The sequence below is a fragment of the Talpa occidentalis genome, unplaced genomic scaffold, assembly GCF_014898055.3.
Source record: "Talpa occidentalis isolate TD23 unplaced genomic scaffold, MPIMG_talOcc4v2.1 talOcc4.10, whole genome shotgun sequence".
NCBI lineage: Eukaryota > Metazoa > Chordata > Mammalia > Eulipotyphla > Talpidae > Talpa > Talpa occidentalis.
In genome coordinates this window covers 1558111-1583801 of record NW_023600993.1, presented here as the reverse complement: position 1 = coordinate 1583801, position 25691 = coordinate 1558111, and the positions used below count along the sequence as shown (strand labels likewise).

The 25691-nt window shown below is 63.7% G+C and overlaps 2 protein-coding genes across 2 annotated transcripts; both read left to right on the top strand.

Annotated features, from left to right (window-relative positions):
- Window positions 1-5338: 5338 nt before the first annotated feature.
- Window positions 5339-12177, top strand: LOC129146478 (interleukin-5 receptor subunit alpha-like). The gene is made up of 4 exons (XM_054698936.1): window positions 5339-5386; window positions 9781-9865; window positions 11012-11157; window positions 12001-12177. Exons 2-4 carry the CDS (start codon window positions 9793-9795, stop codon window positions 12175-12177), a joined length of 396 nt encoding a protein of 131 aa, XP_054554911.1. The 5' UTR covers window positions 5339-5386; window positions 9781-9792.
- A 1000-nt stretch (window positions 12178-13177) lies between these two features.
- IL5RA (interleukin 5 receptor subunit alpha) lies at window positions 13178-21626 on the top strand. The gene is made up of 7 exons (XM_054698930.1): window positions 13178-13286; window positions 13746-13896; window positions 13999-14186; window positions 14754-14899; window positions 15565-15703; window positions 20996-21092; window positions 21512-21626. Exons 1-7 carry the CDS (start codon window positions 13178-13180, stop codon window positions 21624-21626), a joined length of 945 nt encoding a protein of 314 aa, XP_054554905.1.
- The last annotated feature ends 4065 nt before the right edge of the window (window positions 21627-25691 follow it).

Sequence of the window (25691 nt, the reverse complement as noted above, 5' to 3'; positions counted from 1 at the left end):
TGCATGGGGTATATTTAATTCCATCATTTGGGGGTTCCCCCCACATTCTGGTTAATATCCGGTGTCTGCTGTTGAGAGCAGACCGCTGTGAAATGCCGCTGCAGCGGCTACACACTCCCACGTTACATGCCCACGACATCGCAATCAGACTAGGAAAATCAAAATGAAGGCAACAGTGGGGGGTGGGGTGGAGGCAACTGGTCACTGAGGAAAGACCTGAAAGGTTCCAGCCACAGGGGGGCCAATAGTCAGGCTTTGAACTTCAGCTAAACGCAGCAGCACGCAGACTGATCTTACACCAAGCTGCTCTCTGACTACCTGGGGTCCCCGTCCATCCCACGTGGGCCACTTCCAGTGATTTCTACACGGTACTGACGTCGGTTTCCAGAGGTTTGGGGCTCAGTGAGCAGGGCCCTAGGGTTCATGCAAAGCTGCCCTCTCAGCGGCATGCGCGAGCTCGCCCAGGAGACCAAGACATTTGCAGAGACACAGGCAGGCAGCGAGGTCACATTTCCAAAGGACAGGTTATGAGTGACAGGAGCAGCCGAGGTGCCTGTGACAGCACAGGTGGGCGGGGGCTGCCTTGCAGAGACGGATGCTGGCGTGCTCACTCCTTCGTGGAGTTGTTACCTGCTGTTAAGTACTTCTAGGTGTGACTGGGCTGATTTGTGAGGCCCCTCAAGGACCCACTTCTGCACACCCCACCTCTGCCTATGCCTCGGTTACTCCCTGCAGCACCTGGCCCCCTACAGCTGCAGGCCAAGGGCCTCTCCTTCCTGAGCTGGTTGAACAAGAGTCACCACTCTCCCCCACCTCCAGTTTCCGGCCTTGAGCCACTGCAGCAGGGTGAGCAGGAGTACGCAGCCTGGGGACCTTCGTCAGAGCACGTGCTCAGCTCTGTATGCCGAGTAGTCCCTGATAGGAATCTTGGGCCATGTACCGCCGCCCTAAGTGTCTTCACCCAGCCCCCGCCAGTGTTATCGCGCTCTAAACCCCGCCTGTGTAACAGGGACTCGGTGGTTCACACATCCCAAGCGGGCGACCTCTCCTCAGGCCACTGGAGGACGCCTCCTCACCCCACAGACGCCTTGCCCCTCGCTCATCCCTTCCCAGCCCCCGAGCACCCCCACCGGCCCCAGCGCCAGGCGGTCGGGAATCTGCCGGCCGCCTCCGTAGATCGGCCTATTCTAGACGTTTCGCACAAGCAGGGTCCTGCATCCGGGGCCTCGAGAAAGGCTTCTTTCGGCCCACTCCACAAGTCGGGGCTCACGCTCGAGACAGCGGGCGTTTCTGAGCATTTGCCTAGGGCTGGAATGGCTGCGGCCTGTGACCTTGTATTTGACCTTTAGAGGAAGGGCTGGGCTGTTGCCAGGCAAGTGCCCGTTCACCTTCCTAAGGACAGTCTTAGTCATGGGCCTGGCGCCACTTCCTCACCAACCCTGCCGATGGCCTTCCCATTTCAGCCACCCTCGCTGGAGTACAGGGATATTTCAAGGCTGTGATGTGCATTTTTCTGATCCCTAAGGAAGCCAAGCAGCTCCCCCCAAGCACGCTGCGGGCTGGGGACTGCGGGCTGCCTACGGGTAGGTCCAACCCTGTTACTCGCTTCGCAGATGTTAGCCCAAATCCTTTGCCCATTTTTAACTGGGTTATTTGCCTCTTCCTGTTGAGTGGTAAGATTTCCTTGCTTTTTTTCTGGATATCAACCCCATATTTATTTACGTCGAATTTATGTACGTCGGAATCATTGCTTGTGTTTTTTAATTTTCTTGTAGAAGGAACCAGTGCCTAATCCACAGTCACAAAAATCAATGTCTATATTTTCTCCTAAGAATTTGAGTTTTACCTCTTACTCTCGGGTCTTTGTTCCCTTTGGAGTTAATGTTTATACGGTGTGAGGCAGAGGCTGAGCATCGTCCTTGTGCGTGTGCAGTGCGTGCGCCTTGGCTTGGAGGCCCGTCTTCCCGGCTGACTCCCCAGTGCTCTTGTCACAAATCAGTTAACAAAAACCAGTTGCTGGATTCCCAATTCTATGCCATCGGTTTCCAAGTCCTTGATATTTTAAAACTAGGACTTATTTGGAGTAACTATTAACAAAGCATCACTGTTGCCCCCGCATTAGTACAGGGAAATGCGGCTCCACAGACCCGCAGACAAAGGAACTAGGAACTGGAAGCCCCGGGGATGAGGATGGGGTTCCAGCCGCCCGCCCTCCAGCAGCCGCACACGCCCCGGGCCTCTCCCGTGACCGGGCCTCACTGTGGGCTCCGCCCACGGACCCTGGGCTCGGCCACCAGGGTGCTCTGCCCTCGGACGCGTGTGGACAGGATGCGAGCAGGGCTGGGCTCTTGCGTTTCGCTATCGCTGCGAAGAGGACGAGCCCCGCGTGGATGGGGGACAAGGACAGAAAACCTGGGAAGGAGGCGTCCCAAGACCAGAACCCTGGCCACGCGGGGAGGTGGGGCAGGAGGCATCGGCACGGCCGCCGGCCAGCTACTACGGAAACCGAGATCCTTGGGCGCCTCTGCCGGGATCACAAAGCAGAAGACGGGGCGGGGGTCCGGCCGCAGGGCGGGGCTCGAGCAGAGGCCCACGGGTACAGCTGTGGAGATGGAGCCCGCTGTGGAAGCTCCGCGCCGCAAACCAAAGGCTCCCGAGCAGTGACCCCCCCAAAGAGTTGGCCGTATCGGGGCAGTCTCTGCCTTGGCTCGGGCAGCACTCGCCTGCCCACCCGGGACCACGCAGGGGCCGCTCTTCACCCACTCTCTCCTCCGCAGGGCAGCGGCCTCCTGCCTGCCGTGACCTGCACCTGCCGGGGCTTCTCCTCACGGACCCCCTCAGCGGAGACCGCTCTCCTCAGGGCCCCGCCTGCGGCCATGCAGGCCTCTCTCAGCCAACCTGCCCTTTTAATGTAACTACCGTCTGTCTCGTAGAAACTCGCCTGGGGAACTCGCTGGGAGGCGCTGAAAGGGGAACTCTGGGGAAACCTCTGCCAGGGTGAACCCAGGGACCGCGCACCCCAAACCCACTGACGCCAAAAACTGCATTAGAGTCACCACTGCTTCCAAAGAAATAACACGCTTTGAACGAACTCTGCGGTCTGGAGCGGCCAAGGCGAGCGAGACGCCGGTCAGGCCTCGGGCACCTGGGCCAGGAGTGAGCGCTGCTCGCTGCTCGCCGTTCCCCACGCGTGGCCGCGCCCGCGGGCTGTGCAGCAAGAGCTGCCTCGGACTCCCACCCGGACTCCCACCGCGCAGGCAGCCGCCCCCCCAGCGGGGCCTGTGGGCCAGGGGCGAGGGCGTGGAAAAGCCACACGTGTCCTCTTGGCCGTGCTGTCGTCCCACCTGCCACTGTCCCCGGCACCCAGCCAGCGGCCGGCGAGAACCGTCCTGTCGCGCGCATCTGTTTCAGCCGCACACGTGAAACATTTCCTCCCGCCACGGCCATACGATGTGGACGACTTCAAATGCATTCGCAGGAGAGCGATCCCCCCCTTCTCCCTCCGCGGCTCTCCTCTGCATTTCGCGTGACTGCGCGGCAGGGGTTCCTGCCTGCAGCCCTTTCATGCCCGCCTCAGCCGGCCGAGTTCAAAGCGCGCGCACTGAATCCCGATTTCCTGGTTACTAATCACACATTAATATTCCTATTTTCGCCTATGCTACCCGCCTCACCCAGACTTCCTCGCTTCTGCAGGGATACAGACAAATGTGATTTCACTTTTAAACAATAAACCATTAGGGTCATGTCCTCGCATCTCCGTGACGGCCCCTGGACACCTGCAGCTTCTTCTCAGAAAAAACCTGAGGCTGCGAGAAGTGAACTGCTCGAAGCCCAAATGTCCTTGCTTTTTCTGGGCTTATGTGGCAGCAGGGCCTGGACACAAAATGTGAGCCCACGCCTTGTTTAGTTTTGTCACCGGTGCAGTTGACCAAGGCTGCGTGCTGGCCTACGCCCCGGCTCGCGTCTGCAGAAATAAATAGAGCTTAAAAAAAAACCTGATAGGGCCTCCCCGGGGGCGCAGCGGTTGAGCGCTGGGTTGCGAAGCTCCCCACGGTCTCTGCGGTGCCAGTTCGATCCCCGGCTGCTCCCCGGCCACCGGAGGAGGGTCCCACATGGCGCGCAGACCTCTCCTGCCGCCCGCTGCTCCCCTCAGCAGTGTCCTTCGGTCCTTCTGCCTGCTCTGCTCCCCGCTCTGGCTCTGGTGCATCCTCTCACCCTCCTGCGCTTCTGACTGTACCCAGTGCTTGCATAAACAAACAAACAAACAAATAAATAAATAAATACATGGAAAAAAAAAAAAAACCTGATACCGGCAGGACTTACAGAGCAGGCAGGTGCTTGATGCTGAGCTGAACCCCGGCTACTGGTAGCAGTAAGAGATTTCTGCCTGCTCCTTTACACCCCTCCCTTCCCCAGGGCAATCACACTCTTCAGGCGCTCTAAGAACAAGTGCTGGCTTCATTTTGGTGCTTGCTAGGAAGTCCCCCAGGGCCGCTGGCCCACCTGCCGCTGCACTCAGCACCCAGAGCCTTCCAGGAGTCCCCTCTCATCTTTGGCATCTTGCAGGCAGACCCTGGAAAGACCTGGGGTCTTTAGGAGCTCCCTCCCACCTCTGGCCTGGCCTCTGGGGGCCACCGCACAGCCTCACGGGCCACCCCACCCTGGGCAGGGACTCAGATGAGCGGGCGGCCCAGTCAGCCTGCCAGTCTCCTGAAACTCCCCAGACAGAAGCACAGCGGGCAGGAAGCCCTGAGGGTGCAGACAGGCCAGTGAAAGCCAGGTGAGGAGAGGATGCAGGGGGCCCAGCGAGGGGTCCCGGGAGTTTGCAGACCTGCAGGACACTGCACAGCCTGCACGGAGGAGTCCAAGCTGCTGGCGGCACCTTGTCCCCCCCAGAAGCACCAGCACCCACACTGTGCCTGGCAGTGTGGACAGAGCCCACAGAGGGCATCACTGCCCAGGCCACCGGTGGGAGAGGGGGGTCTTGCGCCCCTTTCCACCACATCCTGCATTGGTGCTGTAGGTAAGGGGGCGCCTCCCCAACCCCCCAGGGCCGCCCCGGGGGGAACAGTGCAGCGGGTGCCCCAGTGCCCCAGAGCTGGCCAGGGGAGTAGAGGCTCGTGCAGCGGAGGCCAGATACGGCCCTCCCACCCCCGGCCCAGCTCAGCCCAGAGCGCTTGCAGGGCAGCACGCCCTGGCCCAGACGGCTGCCTGGAGCTGGCTGCGCCCCAAAAGGAAGCTGGTCCGTCTGCGCCCTAAAGGGAAGCTGGCCCAGAGCGGTGGGGACCCGTGATGCAGAGAGGACCCGCCTCCCACCAGCCAGAGGTGCCCCCTGAGATAAGGCTCCCCGCAGCTGCTGCTCGGGCCCTGGACCCGCGACTGCTGAGTAAGTGGGGACCCCGCGGGCGCTTTCTACGTGAGGCGTCCCCTCCTAACGAACTCCTTCTGGGGTGGGGGTGGGGGCAGGAAAGTGACAACACTGACCCACAAAAGCACGGCACAGAAGAGGGGAACAAAGCCCAGCGTGCCTGAGCAGTGAGGCCAGGAGTGCCTGGGGGGGGGGGGGCAGGGGCCTGGCAGGGGGTCCAGGGGAGCAGCAGGGGGTGAGGGGGGAGGGGCATGCAGCAATGGGGGACCTCACTGCTCCAGGCTCCAGGGGCATTGACGCCAAGATCTCTTAGGAAATTCGGGGTCACAAATAGGCCGAGGACAGGCTGGGGTGCACGCCCTGTGGGGACCTGGCCAGGTAAGGAGGCTGCAGGGTCAGACCCGGCGACCCGGCCCCCTACACACTGAGGGGGAGACCCGGCCCCCCACCACTGAGGGGGCTCCTACTGGCCCCTAGGGGCAGGGGCTGCTGGTTTTACAGAAAATGTTGGAACCTTGGCTGAAACTGCTCACTCGCCGGGGTACCCCCAAAGTGAAGTCACAGATTTCCATGCGCACGGAAATGACTGGAATGCAACAAAAAGGAAAGAACAGTCGGAATATCCCAGTACTCTTACCCTCAAGCTCATTCCCACGCGGAAAGTGACTAGTTTTACTAAACAACATATTTGAGAGCTGGTTTCCATCATTCTCCCGACATTGTTACCTGACACAATTTCCATTTTGCAGGGAGGGCTCAGCTCTCACATCTTATTGAAAAAGACAGCACTTGCGCAGTTGCATGCTAGACGTTTGTGCTTCCAAAGGACCAAGGCTGGGACACGCAGTCCCCTTGTTGGTTTCCAGACCCTGTCGCTCGGGAGGGCTTTAGGCAGGCACGGAAGACCAGCCCACCCGCTGCTGCTGGGCGCCCTCTAGCTGGGCCCTGCTTGGGGGTTCAGTGCTGTGGGCTGTTCGCCTCAGTCCGCCCAGGGCCAGGCACACCCCACGTGTCTCCGTGTGACGGGTGGAAGGTGCTGGGCGGCAGCCACCAGCTCCAACCGCGCAGCTTGCTGGACGCAGGCTGACCCTGTACAACTGAGCAGAAACAAGAGGCTCACGGAGACAGGTAAGGCCAGAACAGGGCAGGGGCACGTGGGTGGGGTAACAAAGCCCCCCATGGACAATTAGCCAGAAAACGGACCCCCTTTGGGAGCTGGGCAGTCACTGCCCCCTCTCCAACTTCCAGATGTTGAGAGCGGCAGGTGCAAGTGCTCCCGTCCGCAGCAGCGATTTGAACCCCAGAGTTATATTTTAGGGAAATGAGTCAGAAGTCTGGCATCACATTAGCCAAAAAGATAAAGTGCACGCATGATACCTGATCCTTCTCCATGAATTATATTGTTAGGGGTGCGCACTGTAAGAGCTGGGGTCCGTTTACCTAGTAAGACAAGTCATTTCCGGCTTACACCTGCCTTGCTTGCTTTGCTCTCTGAGCCCCCCACAGGTTTTCTCACTAACTTCAGAGCAGGAGGGAAAGAGGAAGTGCAGCGGCTCTTGACTTCAAAGGGCCTAGCGGAGTGTGAATCCTCTAGCGGCTTTTCGATTTCTGAGCCCGAGCTTCTGTCTGGAATTAGGTGTCGCCGCAGCTGACTCAAACAGGCTCTAAAAAATGAGCCCCCCGAGGACAGTTTTGGTTATAAAACAAATGCCCCTGGCAGAAAAACAAGTTGAAGGGGAAAATATTTCTAAGTCTGGTCTTCAGTAGAACTTGGCCAAGATTCTCAGGAACACCGGGGAAATCCATTGCCAGTGGTGGGTACTCCACCCCTTTCCAGAAACATCTGTAGTGCCAGAGATGGTGAGCCCGGCTTCTCCCAAGGTAGAGGGAACACCTCCTGGAAGCCGGGGTCGCAGCCGGCCGGGAGGAAGGTTGACGCACCCGGCGAGGGTCCCGGGAGCCGCGCGTCCCGCTGGCCGCGTAGGTAGGCTCCCTGCTTGCTCCTCTGCTCCTCTGAATCTCCCCTAACAGCGCGGTGGTGTTCTGCTAGTTGGGCTTGGTGGCCGTGGACGAATGAGCTGGACAGGGGGTCACCTGGGTGTCAGCTTTGAGCTACGAGGCCCTTGTGTCCTTGCACAGGGAGACGCGGCCCGTGGCGTCACTCTGAGAGGTTCTTTGGATTAAAGAGATGGCCAAAGAGGCCGGAGTCATTCTCCAACTCTGCCTGTGCCCCAAAATATCCAGGGGCCACGGGCAAAGCCTCGTGGGGAGCCGAGCAGAGAGAGAACAAAGTCACCCAGACGGGGCGAGTGGGGCCGCAGCAAAACCTGGCCTTGGGGCTTTTTTTTAAAAAAGATTTATTTTATTTACTGATGCAGACAAGAGCTGGGTGTAGGCCAGCGGTGCGGGCGAGAGAGGATCGCCCTGGGTGCTCTCTCCTGGCTCCGAGACATCGTCATTCCGGGTGCTGCTTGGGCGGGGTCCTCTGTGGTCTCTGGGCAGCATGTTCTTTCAAGACCATCGACTTTTGAATCTAGGTTATTACAAAGAGATGTGGGGAAAAGGACGTGGCTATTTTACGGCAAAAAACTTAACCTCAGAAAAAAATTTAAACATTTTTGAATGTTTAAATCGAAAAAAATTTCCATTTTAGCAGCTATAAAATCAGAACAGCTGACAAACTCTATCGGGGCGTGCCCGCTCCTGCAACCTGCAGTCACCGCCCGCGGAGCTGCCAGCGGTCTCCCGGCTGCAGCAGCTCAACTGCGAAGGACAAATGGCCGCTTGTGATCGTCATAAACGTGGTGATGACGCACTATTACCTCACCAGGCGGTAGAGTCGTGAGGAAATGTCAATTCTGCATTTTTTTCCTGACCTGGACTTTCTGCTAGCAATGGAAGTGGGTGGAAAGCGAGGACACACGCGGGCTCGCTTCAGGGAATGGTGGTGTCAGACTCGACCTCCCGAGCGCGAAGAGGAAGTTCTACTGTGTCCGTCAAGGGTTTTTATCTTTGCTTCTCAGGCTCAGTCAGCCCCTAATGCTTCCCTGTAATCCACCAGCATTCTCCCTGGCTGAGAACAGCAGCCAGCCCGCCCGGACTGCCCTCGCTCTGTACAGATCCTTGCTCCGCAGAACGCGGCCTCTCAGAGAGAAAAACAGCGGGGTTACTGTGATCAAACACGGCCTGATGCTGATGCGTGGCGCTTCGGTGTGTTTCCAGAGGACCTGGTTTGCAGGCTGTTCATCATCCGCAGGGTCACACGTTAATTTCATCAATAAGGAGCCGTAGCAGCGGGAAGAACAGTGACGTGAAGGGGTGTCTCCTGCTCTGTCAACGGCCCCGCAGCCGAGGTCTAGCCACGGAATTCTATTTGGAACACACCAAACCACTGAAATCCCTTTTTAAACTGAAAATGCCAAGTCATGTCTGTGAGCCCGGAGCAGAGCTGCTTGGAAGGTCGGCTGGGCCGCCCGCCCTGTCCACAGCTGCCTGGTCTTCAGCAGGTGGCGTGGGATTTCTAAGAGCAGCCGCTCACCCAGGCGGAATCCGCTTCTCTAAATTCAGTTCCTCTGAAATGGAGGTTCTCAAAGGAACCTTGTCTTCATTCCCTCCAGGCCTGCGGGCGCATCTCCAGCCCCTTCACCACCTGCCCCTGCAAAAATTCAGCCTCTGCAAAGCACAGGCAAAATACCAGGAATTTCTTCTTAGTTTGTAAAACAAAATTTCCCTCTCCTACATGAAGACTGTTTCACGGCCTCCCTGGTGGCCCAGGGGTTGAGCCTCAGGTTGTCACCGCCATGGCCTGAGAACGACCCCCGGCCAGGGAGTGACCCACAGGGCGCAGGAGCCTCTCCTGTCTCCCCGCTGCTCCCCTCAGCAGTGGGTTCCAGTCAATCTGCTGAACTGTTCTGCTCCCCACTGTCTCTGGCAAGTCCTCACCCCCGCACCTCTGGCCTGTACCCCAGCTCTTCTACACAAAAACAAGAATTAAGAAAAACTAAGAATTAAGAAAGAAAATCGTTTCAGAGTGAGTTCCCTGGCTGGCTGGCGCCTGAGCACCCGGATGAGCAGGACGGCGCTTCTCCGTGATCTGACCCGCTGGGCCGGGACTTGCGTGGGCTCTCTGTCCCGCGGACTCCCTCCCGCCGGCCCCGGGGGTGTGGGTGCGGCATCTCTAGGACGCCCTAAGGCCCACGCACATGAGGAGAAGCAGGTTTGTCCCGAAGGCGGGGCTGGGGTCCGCTCTCCCTGCCCTCGTGGGGAGCCCACGCCGAAGGCCGCCCGTGCCTGCACCCCAGGCCCCGCAGCGAGCGGCTGTGCGAGCCCCAGCGAGCCCCGCTCAGGACACAGCTGTGACTCCTAAAAATGGCAACAGGAGGTGATGTGGGTCTCCGTTTCTGTTTCTGTAGGATGTGACCGTGATGGCGTCCATGTTACTGATCCTTCTGGGGGCCACCGTGCCCCTGCCGGCAGACCTGCTTCCTGATCCAAAGAGTAAGCGCCTCCTGGTAAATTCAGTAACGTTCTGTAGAGAGGGGTACACTGCAGACGCAGCAGCGTGCTCCTCCTTCAGCCCTCGGCCGGGAGAGCACAGATGAGTCGTTTCGAAGGGACGGACCGTCCATCCTTGCCAGGACACAAACCGCCCTGGGAGGCTACGTTGGCTGACGTGCATCCTGGCTGCGAAGCCCCGTGCCGCGCTGTGGGCAGAGCCCGGGCGTCTCCCCAGGCATGGACAGGGCGGTGCAGGCAGAGCCCGGGGGCTGGATGGGGCGGGGTAGGGTGATGTCAGGGGAGGCCATAGGTCAAGGCAGAGCCCCGGCCCCCCCATGTGAACCACATCGGGGTTCGTGCGGGTGTGTACAGTAGTGTCTTCCTTTTAGTACAAAATAAATAAACTAACGATGAGTCGTATAACCGCAGGCCCAGAGGAAGGGCGAGGAGGATCCGGGTGTCAGGGCCGGGCTATGGACAACCTGGATTTTCCTTTTCTGCTTGTCTGGGCTTTCCCAAACTCCTACTGCGTGAAGGCAGTGGTTTTATGACTTCAATTAAAAGTCATAATTGAAAACCATTAAATGGTTCATTAGGAAAACATTTGTCCCTTCTGTGAGCGTCTCCGAGGGCAGCTTTCACCACCCTCTGCGGCGGGAACCCCGAGGAGGCCATGGCCGACCTCCAGGGCCCGCGGAGAGGTCAGCGCGTCTGCATATGCAGGAAATGGCCGCCGACAGTGCGCACTCTATTTGACACACCTGGGGGTTCTAATTTAATCCATGTCATTCAAAAAAAATTCTAGAAACAGACCAATAAATCGCCCCAGCTCACTAACGGCTCACCCCCAGTTTGAAGGCCACGACGACCAAGATTGCTGCTAAGTGTCAGGTCCCTGTGCTGGGAGAGGCGTGCGGGTGCCACGGCAGACACCTGGGCAGGGTGAAGGATCATGACTTAAAAGCAATGGTGAGGAGACTCCTCCGGGGTCGCAGCCACGCTGATTGCAGCCCGAGACGGGAGCAGCGCGGTGTCTGCGTCCGGGAGAGACGGGAAACACTGGGCAGCGCCAGCAAGTAGTTTCAGAACGGGAAAAGCCCTGCCCGGCCCGCCGAGCATCATCTCGCCCTTTTCTCTCCTCCACAGTTTCGCTTCTGCCGCCGGTCAACTTCACCGTGGGGGTCGCTGGCTTGGCACAAGTGCTCCTGCGCTGGGAAGCCAACCCCGCTCAGGAGCTGGGCTCTGCCGCGCTGGGCTACCAGGTGAAGATCCACGCTCCAGAGGAAGTCGACGTGAGTGCCTGGCGCCTGCGGGGGCGCATCTTAAATTAGCAGCATCTTCCTGATCAGGGGGCGTGCTGGGGGGCGCTCCGTGCTCCCTGGAGGCAGCGCCTCTGCCGAGCTCACCTTGGGAGCTGAAGTAGGAGCGCGGTCTGTGGAGCCAGCAGCACGGGACACTGCACCCGTCAGCTCTTCCACTTGAGAAGGGGTTCCAAGGCCCGAGGCAGAGTGTGTGAGGTGCTGGAGCAGCTGAGCGAGGCGGGGAGGGCACTGCCCATCACACAGGTGCCGCCCAGGCCCTGCCATCAGGTCCCGCCTGTGCGACCTTGGCCCAGTGCCCTGACCTCCGGGCGCGGCTGCCGGCACACCAGGGCGCGGCCCTGTTAGAGAGAGAAGTGCAGCGACTATTTTTCGCTCCCCATGGATGTCTAGAGCATTTTCTGTGAGAGGTGACCTCTGCGGAGGAGGTGGCACTGGAGGTGGGGTCAGGTGGAATCTGAGTCTTGCTTCCGATATTGTCCGCGAGGACAACGTGTCCAGGCGCAGCGGAGGAGTCCCTGGTGTAATCACAAGGGCCCAAGAGCAAGCTCAGACCCGAGAATGGGGTGATCACGCAGGTGTCCATTTTGAGCCCCTCACTGGGTGTGTAAAAAGCCGTGAAGGTTCATGTGGACGACGTGTGTTGGGGGTGAGCAGGCACCCCTGAAACCAGGTGTTTCGTTTTTTTCTAGCAAAACCACCTCATTGCATTTATTTGTGGGCCGTTTAAGAAGTGGAAGAAATGACTCGGGTTAAAGCGGATCTCGGCAGGTGATTCCCCTTCTGTGTATCACGACTTGTGGGTTTTCTTTCCAGTATGAAACCCCAAAAACGCAGAGCAGGCGCGCCATCACCCTCCACCAGGGCCTCTCCGCCAGCGTGAGGACCATCCTGTTGGCCGGGGGCCCCGACCGCCCTGCCAGCCCCTGGGTGTCCGCCGCGCTGGATGCCCCACCAGGTGAGGCAGGCCCCGAGCGCCCCGGTGGCAGCTAGTGTGAGACCCGCAGCTCCCTTCCCTGTCCACGGTCGCCACTGTTTCTGGCCATCAGCATCCTGCCCCAGGGCCCGCGCCTCCCGCTGACCGGATCCAGGCCCTGCCGGCACAGCCGCAGGCTTCAGGCTCCTACAAGCCTTAAAATCTGGGCCGATCGGATGGGTGAAGAGGCCACACTGGGTCCTAAGACACCTGCCACCACACCCTACGCGAAACTCCCCTCCTTGCGGGAGGCGCTGACCGGGACCCCCGGCGCACCCAGCTGATGCCGCCCGGGCCCTGGCTCCCCCGGCCTGGCTGTCTGAGTCCTGCTCACCTCCGAGCCCGGCCAGGCCCCAGCCCTTCCAGGGCTCCTTTCTGCTACCCCCAGGGAAGGAAGGACATCCTCCCGCCCCAGGACTCACGCCGGCCGTCACCCCCTCTGCACACACCGCCCGTGTGTCTTTCCCAAATGCAAGCACCCAGCCACCCCACCCGTCGGCCCGCGGCAGCGCCCGTCCGCGGCGTCCACAAGAGGGTCCAGCCCTCACCCAGGGCCCTCCTGCCGGCGAGCACAGGGTCCCACGTCCATGGCTCCTCACACCCGATCTGAAGAAAACTGCGCTGACGGTTCCTGGAAGCCACGAGACCGGACAGGCGGACAGGCCAGGAGAGGGGCCGCGGGCCATGCTGCCCAGGGCACAGCTGGGGTGCCAGACGTAGAACCAGGGACTCCTGTTGTTACTCACTGCACATGAGCGTGCGCGCACACATGGTAGCGGCCCCAGCCCTGGGGCGTGTGAGTGGCCTGGCCAGGCTGGGCCCAGGGGACTCTCCCACGGACCACAGTCCCCAAGTGCGCCACACGGGGGCAAATCTGCGCAGGCCCGAGGCTTCAGCTGGGCCGAGGGGCTGGCCCCACAGGCAGAGAGAAACTCAGGGCGGACACGGCTCCAGCCACAGGCTGACCCACTCATGTATGTGTCTGTCTGTCTGTCTGTCTCACACCTGGGCGCACCCATGGGGCCCTTGGAGGCATCCGCGCAGCGAGCTGCCCTCCAGCACTCAGCTCAGGCTGGCACCAGTGCAAAAGTCCCCACTGCTGCCTCCATGCGCCTAATGCAGGCCGGTGGCCCGGGACAGGGCTGGGGCGGGGCGGCGGGGCTCTGCGCAGCACGTGGGTGTGCCATCTGGCCAGCAGTGCGGAGCCGCCTGACCTCAGCCCAACAGACCTGGGTTCTGCCGCCCCCCCCAGGGCGCTGACAGGTGGGAAAACAGCAGGCGGGTAAGGGGTGGAAGGGTCACAGCCAATGACTCAGGAACTCGGCCTCCTGACAGCGGGGTGCGGACTCGGGTGTGAGGACAGCACACGTGCTCCTCTCGGTGACCACTCACGCCCCCCAAAGCTGGCAAGTCCCTCAGGGCCAGGAACTAGGGCTTAGCCTACGGGGCTTCAGCGGCAGCCAGCTGGCTCGTCACTGGTCTCCGAGACTCGACGGGAGGACACGAGGCCCCGTCCCGCCATCCTGCGGGAAGCCCGGTCCACAGGCGGCCACGGCAGCGCCGGTCCTTCTCATGTCCCGTCTAGGGTCACCCGGGACCTCGGTGCTGAACTTAACCTGCACCACCCACACCTGGGCCAGCGAGGACCCGCCAAGGCGGTACCTGGTTTCCCTCTGCTGCTCCTGGCTGCTGGGTGAGGCCGCCCCTGAGGACGGCCAGTACTTCCTCTACTACAGGTCAGTCCGCAGGGGCCGCTTCCCGGGCTGCCACGCCCGCCACGCCCCCCCCCCCCCCCCCCCCCCCCCCGTGTGCCCACCACACTCCCCATCACCCCGCAGGTACGGTGCGAGGACCGAGGCCTGCCAGGAGTACGGCGTGGACGCGCTGGGGAGGCACGTGGCCTGCCGTGTCCCCAGCACCTTCATCAGCAGCAAGGGCCTGGAGTGGCTGGCCGTGCGCGTGAACGGCTCCAGCCGGCGGGCGGCCATCCGGCCCCTGGACCAGCTCTTTGCCCTTCCTGCCATCGGTGAGGCCCAACCTGAAGCTGAGCTGGGCTGCTCCAGGCCCAAACCACAGGCCAGGTTTCTCAGCTCAGCACCACCGAGGGTCTTGTCGGGGACAGTAGCCCAAGTGGGGCCTGGGGCAGACTCCGGAGCGGAGAGGAAAGATAAATGAGCCTAATCTAGTCCCTTTAGACAAGAGAAAGCCAGAGCTCCCCGCTCTACCCCCCAAAGCCAAACAGGTGCCGAAAACAACACAAACCAAAAACCCAAGGCCAGGGAGGGCGCGTGGGTGACCCAGGGCCGGGGCGGGTGGGGGCTCCGGGCAGTTCCTCTCCAAGATCTGGTCAGCCCAGGCTGGGTCAGCTTGTGAGTCCATGAGGCTGGTGGGCGGTGGCACTCGGCCTCTCCGGGCCAGCTGGTGCAGGGATCCCGGGCTTGCCAGGGGACCCCTCTCCGGGGCCACACGCAGGTTCAGGCCTGAGCTGCTGCTGTCTGGGCTTGGAGATTCCGGACTCCGTCCTGCCTAGGGATGCCAGGGCCGTGCAGGGAGCGGGCAGCCAGCCCACCCTGACCCGCCCCCTTTGGCCTAGATCGAGTCAACCCCCCGGGGAACGTCACGGCCACTGCGGAAGGAAGCTGCCTGTCCGTCCACTGGGAGAAGCCCGTCTCCGCCTTCCCCACGCATTGCTTTGACTATGAAGTGAGGATCCACAATGAGAGGAAGGACTACCTCCAGGTGACACCTCAGGCCTCCCCCGGCCTGCTCTGTTCCTTAGACCTATTTAAAAATGGCCGTCAGGGGCTGTTCTGGTTACATTTCCTGAGGCCGAAGCCAAAGGCACCCGCCTGGGTTCTGTGGCAACAAACCACGCCTTCACGACCTTTCCTCTTGAAAGGACATATCTGCCCTTGAAAATAACCCCCAGGAGGGCCTCCCTGGTGGCGCAGTGGTTGAGCGCTGGGCTGCGAAGCTGCCTGCAGCCTCTGCAGCACCAGATCAATCCCGGCTGGCCAGCGAGGGTCCCACATGGCGCGGCAGACCCCTCCTGTCTCCCCGCTGCTCCCCTCAGCAGTGTGTTTCATCAGTCTGTCTGTTCTGCTCCCCGCTCTGTCTCTGGTGAATCCTCTCACCCTCCCACGCATCAAAGAAAAAGAAAATAACGCCCGGGAGCTACAGCCTCATTAGAGAGACCAGCGCAGCCGCTGTGGAAGCGGGAAGCAGCTCCTCAAAGCTGGGCATGGAGTGGCAGCGCGGGCGGGCGGTGGAGCAGGGGCCAGGGACACTCCTCGGCACCCAGCTGACCTCCCTGGGCCTGAGCCTCCGCCTCAGCACTGACGAGCCCGATCCTTGGGGTCAGGTGACGCGTGCGGAGACCCTGACGGCGCTTTCCCCCCATTTAGACGGAGAAAATGCAAAACACCACGTTCGTCGGGATCACGGACGGGGCTTCCCGGCACGCCATCCGAGTCCGGGCGGCGGTGAGCGCGCGGTGCAGACCCCAGGGCTCCTGGGGGGAGTGGAGCCGGACTGTCTACGCGGGTGAGCATCTGTCCACTTCGTGCAGGCGCGGGCTCGGGCCGGGCGGTCAGGCCTGTGCCTGTGGCCCCAGGGGAGTCATCGCCCCCGGGAACCTGCCCGGCCCTGCCACCTGATTTGCCCCTGATGATCTGATTCGGCTTCTAGTCTGTCTTTTAAACCCTGTCTTGACGGGGAGGCTGTAAGTCCTGAGCGGTGGTAGCCGCGCCCAGGCCCCCTGAGGCCAACCTTCCAGATCTGGGGCTTAGGACAACCCAAGGCTGGAGTAAGTGGGCCCGACCTCCGACCTCTGCTGGGCTTTGTCCGTGCGGCTGGGGTCGTGTGAGGCGGGCGCCGTTCTGAGGGCTCTGTTGCGCGTGGGGGCCTGTCCCTGCCCGGGCACCCGCCGGCCTTTGTCAGCCACCCCTTCCCCACTCCCCGGTCCCAGCGCCTGGCAGCTGCTGTCTGTCCCCACCCCTGTGACTCCCCACATCTGATTTTTAATTCATGCTTCTGTTACTTAATGAAAATTCCAGAATTGAATAAGCGTCAGGGCGCCCCAAATCTGATCGACCCCTGGGTCTTCAGCATAAGAGTTTGTTGGGCGTCAGGGTCTCCCGGGGCCTGGCTTGGCTGTGCAGCTGGGTCTGCCCCCTGGGAAATGTGGGTGCTGAGCCCAGTCCCCCCCCACCATGGCCGTGCTGAGCGGGACGGCTTCCCTGCTGATGCGCTGGCTCCTAACTTAGCTTCCCTCCGCATTCACAGTGCGCTTCCCCCTGCTAGTTCCTAAATAGCAGCGTCCAACGTCTAGGCTCGCTGCCATGCCCCCGGGAACCCCGCTGCCAGCACCCCTTCATCCACTGCCGCCCTTCCCGGCAGATGAGCTGGTCCCTGTCACCGCTCACCCGTGGGGGGTCATTGCTGAACTGAATCAACACCGACCTCTATTAAATGGTGACTGAGAACCACGAAAGGCGCCCTCCGCGCCCCTGAGGGGCCTGGATGCTCAGGGGCTCTCCAGGCCTGGGTTTCCTCTGGCCCCCCTCCCGCCCCTAGCCCACCCCCTTCTTGGGTGCCAGGAAGCCCAGCCCCTTCCAGAGCAGGAGGCAGAGCCCAGCGACACGAGTGCTCAGAGGTTGTCAACCAGCCACGAAGGGGTTATTGGGGGGTGATGTTCTCTCATCGGTAGCGTGAGTCAATGAGCAGAGCTGGGGTTTAACTGACCCCTTATCGCTCAAGTTTATGGACAAAGAGAGACTTGGGACAGCAGGTGGGGGAGGAGAGGAGGCGGCCTGGGGGCGCCACTGTCCAGCCAGCACTGCTGGAGCACTTTTATTTTGGGAGGAAGAGCAGTTTCACTTTATCAGCGCCCCATCAGCCACCCTGCCTGGCTTCTCTCTTATCTTCGGGGCTAACTTCCGCTTTGTTGCTTCCTCCACTTCCGGAGTCTCCTGGTCCTCCTTATCTTCGCTATCTCTTGTTTACCAAAACCTTGGCTTCCTGCTCCGGGCTTGGAGGGCTTTTCTGGGGCGCCCCTCTCTCCTCACTCCCCTCCAGGTGCTGGGAGTCACCACAGGGGTTGGCGCCGGTGTGGACAGTGGGGGTCCTGGGTGGCCAGGCCTCTGGCCCTTATCGCTGTGGGTCCCGGCCACAGTGACCAGCGGTGAAGGCCGCGAGAGGGGTGAGGGCTGGGCCCACTTCGATGCATCTTCCGCAGATTCCTTCCGCTGGAGATGGGCGTGTGCGGCTGCGGGGAGCCGCGAAGTCCCCATCCACTCAGGGCTGGGGCTCGGGCCTTCGGTCAAGGCCACGGGGGAGCGGCCACCTTGCGGCTTCTCCTCCAGTAAGCCCCGGCCTGGCCTCCCTGCCCGCGGCAGCTCCCCGTGAGTTTGGGGGTTCAGAGAGTCAAGCGTCCGCAGGGGTTCGTGACAACAGTCCAGAGAGCTGGGCTGGGCTGACCGCTGCGCTGATGACCGGCTCTTTCCTCAGGACACAGCCAGGGTCAGTCACCATGAGAATGGCCTCAGGTCCCTCGCTCTGCACAGCGAACCCCCATCTCGCCTGCTGGTTCTCTGCTAGGTTTTCAATAAACCTGCCTTTTCTGTCTGCTACTCTCTCTCTGGTGAATCCTTGCACCCCATGCCTCCAGCCTGCACCCCGATTCTTCCCCACAACATCCTTTCACCCTCTCGTACCACGTCCTGGGGCACCATGTCCTGGGGCTGTGAAGGGGCCTCCAGGACCGCTGCAGGCTGCTGGGCCAGAGGGCTTCCGGCACCGGCCTCAGCCTTTGCCAGGTGTGGAGTGTTGGGGTGATCATTCCCTGCAGGGCCGAGCTTCTGCTCTCGGCTCTGGCTGCACTGGGAGGAGGCTCGTCCTGGGGTCTGGGGATGCAGGGGGTGAGCTGAGCCTTAGCGCCCACCCAGGGTCTAACGGCCATCACAACCACCATGGCCCGAGTGCCCACTGTGCACACACAGGGCCCAGACTTGGCCTCTGCCCCTCAGCCGGGCCCTGCTCACAGCCGCAGCAGCGCGCGGAGGACATGCTCAACATGGCCTTGTGGCAGGCACAGGTGGGGCTTCCCCAAGCCCCCAGGCAACCTGGGGGAGGCCCCCGCAGTCTCAGCTGCTTCAGCAGGTTGGCAAGAAGGGCCCAGCAGCCCTGAGAGGACAAGGAGTTCTGGGGCCTGGGGCTCATGCGTCCTTCCTCACATGGGGACGGCACTGCCCCTTCTCCCCGTGAACCCCGCAGGCAGTGCGTGCGCACACCCCAGCAGGGACGCGTCCACTCTCCACATTCCAGCTCGCCTGTTGCCGGTCCCCCAAACAGCTACAAGCCTCAGCCTCTGCCCCGGCTGGGTCGCTCAGGCGCTTGTCCACCGCGGCGGCCTCGGCTGCCCCGCCCTGCGGCCCCCTAAGCGGGTGAAGCCGGCCGGGCACGCTCAGCCACACGCGCTTGCTCCTACCCCTGCCTGCTCCTGCCCCTGCTGCGCCTTCACCAGGACCTCCCAGCCTCGCCTCCCACAAGGGGGCCCAGGAGACGACCCTCCCCCCCGCCCCTGCCCCGGCCCCAGCCAGGGCTTCTCCCAAAATCCTACTGCGGGGTGCGAGGACGCCGAGTAGCGCGGCTTCATGGGGGTCCCCCTCGACTCATTAGCCCTTTTCCCTTGAAACGGGCAGCAGGCAGCAGGGGGGCCCCACGGCAGAGCCCATCGAGGAGCCGCCAGTCTGAACCCCTCGTCGTGGGAGGCGAGGGCTGCTCCGAGGCAGCGGGGGGCAGCCGGGTGCCCGTGAGGGTCAGGGCCTGGGATTCTGGCTTCTCCACGGCCCTTCCACCCCCGCAGCGCCCCCCCCCCCTCCCTCCCCGGTCCCCGCTCCATGACGCGGCCTGTGCTCTGGTCGGATGGCTGAGATGGCAAAAGTGAGGGGAGCCGAGACACCTGGCTGCGGGCCTCGGGGCCGCCAGGGCTGCTCTGTCCAAGGACAGCTCGGGTGCTTCCTTTTCGAGAATCATCCCTGAACCACCAAGCAGCGGCGCCTCTAACGTCTCAGCGGCCTGTGGTGTCTGCCTTGACGGCAGGAGGAACCTTCTCCCAGGGACCTGGAGGTGCTGGTTCTGAGGACAGTCTCCGAGGCCAGGCCCGGGTGCCATCCACGCAGCTCTCCCGGCGCCCACTCTCCACCCTGACCCGGAGGCCACACACTTCGGGCGGTCCCCGGTGCTGCCCGCGGGGGGGTCCAAGCAGACGCTTCTCCGGTTCTGGTCTTTGCAGGGTGGACTCGGTTTTTGGCAGTAAACCCGAGCAGCGGGGGCCGCCTGGCGCCCCTGTGGGCGGGGATGTGAAGGCTTTTCCGGGCGTGAAGGCCACCGGCCACTGTGCCTTCTGAGGCCGGCGCGGGGGGCTTGGGAGGGGCGAGCAGCTCCCTTCACAATGGACTACGGGGAGGAGGTTTCAAAACCCCGACACTGCAGAAGCCTGGCCGGCACCCCCCCATTTGCCCGCGCCCTGCAGGCAGCCCCCGGCCAGCACTGGCACCTCGCTTCCAACGAAATCAATCTCTGACGCTGCCGACCCGGGGAGCGCCCGCCAGGCCCGGGGCGCGGACGTGGGCGCCCGAGTGGTTTAACCGAAGACGCTGCCACGGGCCGGAGCCAACGGCGCTGCTATCAGGCGGCGACACAAGCCCCCCGCCGGCGCTGACCCTGGTAACGCTTAGACACGCTCGTGCCCTCTGCAAACCCAGAGCGTCACCCGTCGGCCTGACCTCGCGCACGGGTGCCTCCTGCCCGCACCCCGCTCCAGGCCCGCCGGGGCGGCGCAGGGCTCTGGGCGAGCTCGCTGGGCTCCCGAGAGCGTGTGCGCGGGGTGAGTCTCACGGGAGGGATGAGGCCAGCGGGAAGGCGCCTCGGGGAGCAGAGGGGGGCTGGGAAGCCCAAGGACGCGCGAGGACTTTGGGCCCGCACAGCCCCTTCTCTTGCGGGAGAAACCAGCGGCACAGACTGGGAGTGGGGCGGCTTCCCGGGTGCCGCCACCCAGCAGAGCCGCCCCCACCTGGACGCGCCTCTCCGCCTTAAGCCCTTGGGCCCGGGCGGGCGGGCGCCACAGGCAGGAGGCCCCGGCACCGACAGTTGCTACGTGGCGAGGGAGGAAGGGCTGGGGCCTCGGCCACAGCCGGGGGCACTCGCAGGCCGACTGGGCTCTCTGGAGGGCACCACGCGGCCTGCCAGCGCGTGACCGTCCACACCACCGGCGTCCAGGACGGCATTTCACTCCCAGCGCGCGGGAATCCGCCCCCGGCAGGTGGAAGCCGCACGGCCCTCGGGGGGCGGCCTGTGGGCAGCACTGGCGCGGCCTGACGCTGGCGTCCCCCTCCTCTTCCCTGCGGTGGGGCCGCGGTCAGGGAGGTTCTGAGGGAACTCAGACCAGAAAGCGCGTCCAGCGGCGTCCGCGCCGCACTCTGAACTCTGTCCTCCGACCTCGCACGTCCGCGCTCCCCTCCAGGCCGACTCGCTGCAGCGCGGCGGGCCCGCAAGCAGGGCTGACGTGCAGCTTCTCCACCCGACACCCTCACCCACCGCCAAGAGGCCTGGCCCCCACGTCACGCACCCCCACCCCGCCCGTGCCTCCCAGGGGTGCTGAGTCCTGCGTTTTCTGCACATCAGCTGCGAGACTGAGGGTGCCCCCACCCCGGGAACCGAAGGCTGGGAAGGACGAGCCCCAAGCGCAGCGTCGCCTGAGCCCACGCCCCAGCCCGGCCTCCGCGCCTGGCCGGCAGGTCTCTGCCGACTCCCCTGACTCCCTTTTCTCCCCAGGGACTGACGAGTGGAGGCCGTGGACTGGGTGGCTCCTCACTGTGCTGATGGCCACCGCCTGCCTCGGGCTGCTGCTGCTCTCCCTGGCCTGCAGGCTGTAAGTCCCCACCCCGGGCGCACCCTGGGGCTGAGAGGGGACTTCTGACGTCCGGCCAGGGGCCCACTGGACCAGGGCTCTGGCGGGGCGGGGGGCACTTGGGGGTCTTGCCTGACTGTCTTGCCAGGAGCCCCGGGGCGGCTGTGTAGCTACGGCCAGGGCCTTGGCATCCCGCCCTCCTTGAAAATGCCCTCGGTCCACGCGATTCTGCGACACCTTTTACCTTCGTGTTCTTGGACTTCCCCACAGCCTCCTGCTCAGGGCCTGGCGGCGCAGCCCGGCCCTCCCATCCCCCGGTTCGTGGGCAGCCCAGGCTGAGCTCACGCAAGCACCCCTCACCCCACGGCACCGGGTCGGGTCTGCAGAGCAGCCTCTGGAGGGCCGGGGCGCGCTCACCCCGTCTCTTTCACCACCTTCAGGTGTCACCTGTGGCCCCGGCTGTTCCCGCCAGTCCCTGCACCGAAAAATACCATTAAAGATTTCTTCATGGCCCTCGAGTACGAGGTAAGGGAGGCCACGCTGGAGGCTGCCTGAGCCCTCCGCGCGATGTGGGTTGGGGTCGGCGCGGGGCTGCGGCCTTCCCTCCCGCGTGGTGGGCCCCTCCTGACGTCCATCCTTCTGCTCCTCGGCCGACTGCCCGCCTGCGTGCTCCGCAGCATCAGGGCTTCTTCCCGAGCTGGGGGCCTAGAGCGCTCCAGGCCTGGGTTCTCACCCACCCGTCAGCCATGTCCTCGCTGGCCTGGGGACCATCCCGCGAGAGCCTGTGCAGCCGGGGCGGGGGAGCCACCAGGGTCCACTGCAGGCCCAGCCAGCTGGTCCCTGGTGCATCATGGGCTGGGTCGTGGCCAGGATGGCGCTGAGGGGCAGGTGGACTGGATGGAGCCATCTGACCTCTAACACAGCCTCTCGCCCCCTTGACCTGCTGCCTGCGGGTCCAAGGGTGACCAGTGACCCTCGCAGCCCCCACGCCCTGCCAGGGGGGCAGCAGCCTTATAAAGAGCCAGCGCGCGCACCTGCGGTCGCGTGACGACACCCCCACACCATCTGCAGACCAGCGAGGGCGGCTCCGCACCAGTAAAGGCTTTATAGCCAAAACAGGCCCCGAGCTGCACGGGGCTGCAGGGGGCAGTCCGCAGGCCCCCGAGGCAGGCCGGTGATTTTGGGGATACATTCAGTTTTCTCTCCCGTGAAGCCCTCACAAGCGGATGAACCAGCTGGGGACAGGCGGCGGGACTGGGAAGGGCCCGCGACACTCAGCAAGGCGGCCGCTCTACAGCGTGCAATGTGGGTGTCTGGGGTGACCACGTGCCGGCCACGAGCCCAGTGGGGGGCACTGAGGCTGGCAGAGTTGAGAGGAAGCAGGCCCGGTGGGGAGCTGCACTCTGGGTTGTCTGGATTTGAGCTGTCACCCCCCCACCGCCCCCCAGAGGGACGTGGAGTGCGGCCTCAGCAGCACTAAACCCTCTGCCCCTCCCCATGGAAGGTCTTAACGCCGCCCCTCCTTTCCCGAGCGAGCCCCAGAGGTGTCTCGTCATAGCCGAGGTGGGGAAGAGACGCCAGCTTAAGAGCTGATGGTGGACGCGCGTGGCTTGTGAATTAAAGTCAAGTCAGGTGCAAAATCACAACTCGGGGCAGACAAGCTGGTTTCAGAAGCGGCACACGCTAAACGCCGGCTCAGGGTCGCGCTTGCTGCTCACGCTGCGGCGCTTCCTTTACCAAGAGCAAAAACGACAGCGAAAGAAACGGCAGAGAAACGTGAAGAAGCGGAAGTTCTCTACCGGCGTCTAAGGAAGGCCGCTCTGTCTTACAGGAAGCGGGTTCCAGCCAAGTGGGAATCGAAGTCATCAATTACGTGCACGAGCCCGGGCTCGAGATCCGGGAGGAAACGGTGTTCTGACGGCCCTGCTCAGCGGGACCTGGGTGCCGACGCGGGCCTGGCTTCTCGCCCAGCGCTGTCCGGACTCCTGACCCCTCGATGCAGCTGCGGGCACTACACCCAGATGTCACTCCTAAAACTTTGGGTGCTTTGCTGAACTCTCCTCCCTCCCTGGGGGCGATGGATGGATCTGACCAGCCTGCCAGGTCTTGTGCTGCGCAGGGCGAGCGTTCCCTCCCGCCACCTTCGTGATTCCCATAACTGAGCTGAGAAACATCTTTGGTGCAAGAGACTGCTTTAAGGCTGGTTCCAGCGCCCTCCCCCGGGGAGTCCCGGTTTGCCTGCTGAACTCAACCCGCATCCCCGGGGGAGGGCATCCGTGTGCTGGCCAGGCGTGTCAGCTGGGATCGGCGCATGGGAGCCTGCTGCCTGTCTTTCTCCTGAGTTCTAAGATACTTTTCCCTTCAAAAGGCGCATGCGTGAGGCGGAGGGTGGGAGGAGGCAGAGGTGTCATCTCAGGCCCCACGGCTGACCCCTGCGGCGCTGGAGACAGCCTGCCTCACAGAGAGTGCGGGTCCTGCATGGCCCCGGCAGTGCGGCAGGTCCTGCTGGGGGCTGTACCTCAAGGGGCAGCCTTGCTGTTCAGGAGGGCCGAGAGAGGCCTTGAGCGGAGCTGGGTGGAGAAGGGTATTGCGCTGGTCAAGAAGGGACATTTGTTGGCCAAGACTTGAGAGCAGCTTACGGAAGTTAGGGTCTCCCTCCCTCTCGGATCTGCGGGTGCCCAGGGTGGCCAGCGACCCCTCTTCTGAGTTCACATCTAGACGGGGCCTCTGTGATGGGTCTGTGGTGCCTGCAGACCCGGGAGCGTGTCTGGGCGGGAGGAGCAGATGGACCTGGAGTGGCCGGGGCTCTGGGGAGGGTCCTCTGTGTGCTCCAGGAGTCCCTTCGGTCCGGGCTGACGCCAAAGGTCAGCCAGATCCTGGGGCTGTTCTGAGAACCACCAGAGCCTCAGGCGCTCAGCCCAGGACAGAGGCGCGCAGCTGCTAACACTGTGACTCCCGTGCATGGGGCAGAGTTTGGTGTCCCTGGGGTCCTATGCTGGAAGCCCCCCGTGGGGCCTGTTAGCAGGTGGGGGCCTGGAGGTGATCAGACACTTGGTGGGGCTCACCCTGGGGCAGTGCCTGTGACGGTCTCCCCCATGTGAGAACATATGAGAAGAGGCAGACGGCCCTGCACACCCAACCTCACACCTCCAGCCTGTAGAGCTGGGGAGGGACGCCCTTGGGCTGACCCTCCAGCACGGCCCTGCCCAGGGTGCAGCGACTTCACCAGGGCCCAGCTGGGGCCTCCCCTGTCTCCTAGGAGGTGCAGGGCAGCAAGAGGATGACCCCAGGCCGCTTGCAGGGGCGCCCCCAGTCTCCGGGGCAGGCCCTGGGGTGCTGGGCTCACCCCTGTTCCCGCACGCTTGGACACAGCTGCCCTGGGTCCCGCTCGCCTCTGTCAAAGCAGAGCCCGGAAACCTGGAGAGTGGGTCAGCTCCACCAAGGGGCTGGGAGGGGTGACTCTTGGGGGGACCAGGCCACCCCTCTGGGGCTGTGCTCCCTGCAGGGCTGTGGCCTTGACCTCACGCCCTGGGCCTCAGGCGACGCTTCCGCCCCCTCCGGGGCGCGCGTGCCCAGGTCAGGCACGCAGGCCGCCCAGGCCCGGGCTTGGTTGCGGGGCCCATGCGCAGACTTTGGGGACCCAAACCCCACCGGCCTCGTCCGGGAAGCCTCCACGCATGGTGGGTCCTGCCTCAGGGCTCCCTGCTGGGCCTCGGCCCTCCGTGGGGTTCTGCCGCGGGAGCCGCCGGCCACACCTCGGCCGTGGGAGTCCCGAACCCCAGCCCTGGGGGCGGCGCGTGCCCCGAGAAGGCAGAGGCGCTCTCAGGGCCCCGCAACCGCCCCGCGCCCCGCAGCGGCCGCGCCACCGGGCCAGGAGACCGGCGGGGACGGGAGCGCCGGCCTCGGGGGCGCCCTGGGCGTGCGGCGGGGCTGCGAGGCCGCAGGGGCTGCGCTCGGGGCGGCCGGACCCTGCCGTCAGGCCGTGGGAGCGCGGGCAGCGCGGGGAGGCCCCGGCTCTCCACGGGGGGCGCGTCCCTTCCCGGGGCGCGGGCGGCGCGCTGGACCCGCGGCGGGCGGAGGGCAGGGCGGGCGCGCGGGGCGGGCAGGGGGGCGCCGGGCGGGCGGGAGGGGGGGGGGGCGGCGGGAGCCCGAGCTTCGCCCGCCCAGCGGCGCAGACGCCACCGCCCCCCGGGCCGCAGCGGGACGGCGCCCCCTCTGCAGGCCCCCGCCGCCCGCCTCCCTGCCGGCCGCCGCCCCCGCAGCGCCCCCGCCGCGCCCCCAGCGGCCCGCGCCCTCCCGGGGCAGGACTCGAGCGCGGCCGCCCCCGCCCGGCCCCGCGCGCTCCTGGGCGACGAGGACCCCGGCCGCCCCCCAACGCGCGCTCCCCCCGCCCTCCCCCCGCGCCCCGCGGCCGCCCCCCCCCCCCCCACTGCCCCCCCCCGCGCGCCCCGAGCTCCCCCGCGCCGCGGACTCACGGCTGCCGCGCCCTGGGCCTCGCCTCCGCCACCCGCTGCTCCTGCGACCCCACAGTCCCCGCTCTGACACGCAGCGCCCAGGGGTCAGAGTTCAAAGGTTGCAAGCCCCTTAAAGGGCCAGCGTCCCTCTCGCCGCGTGGCCCCC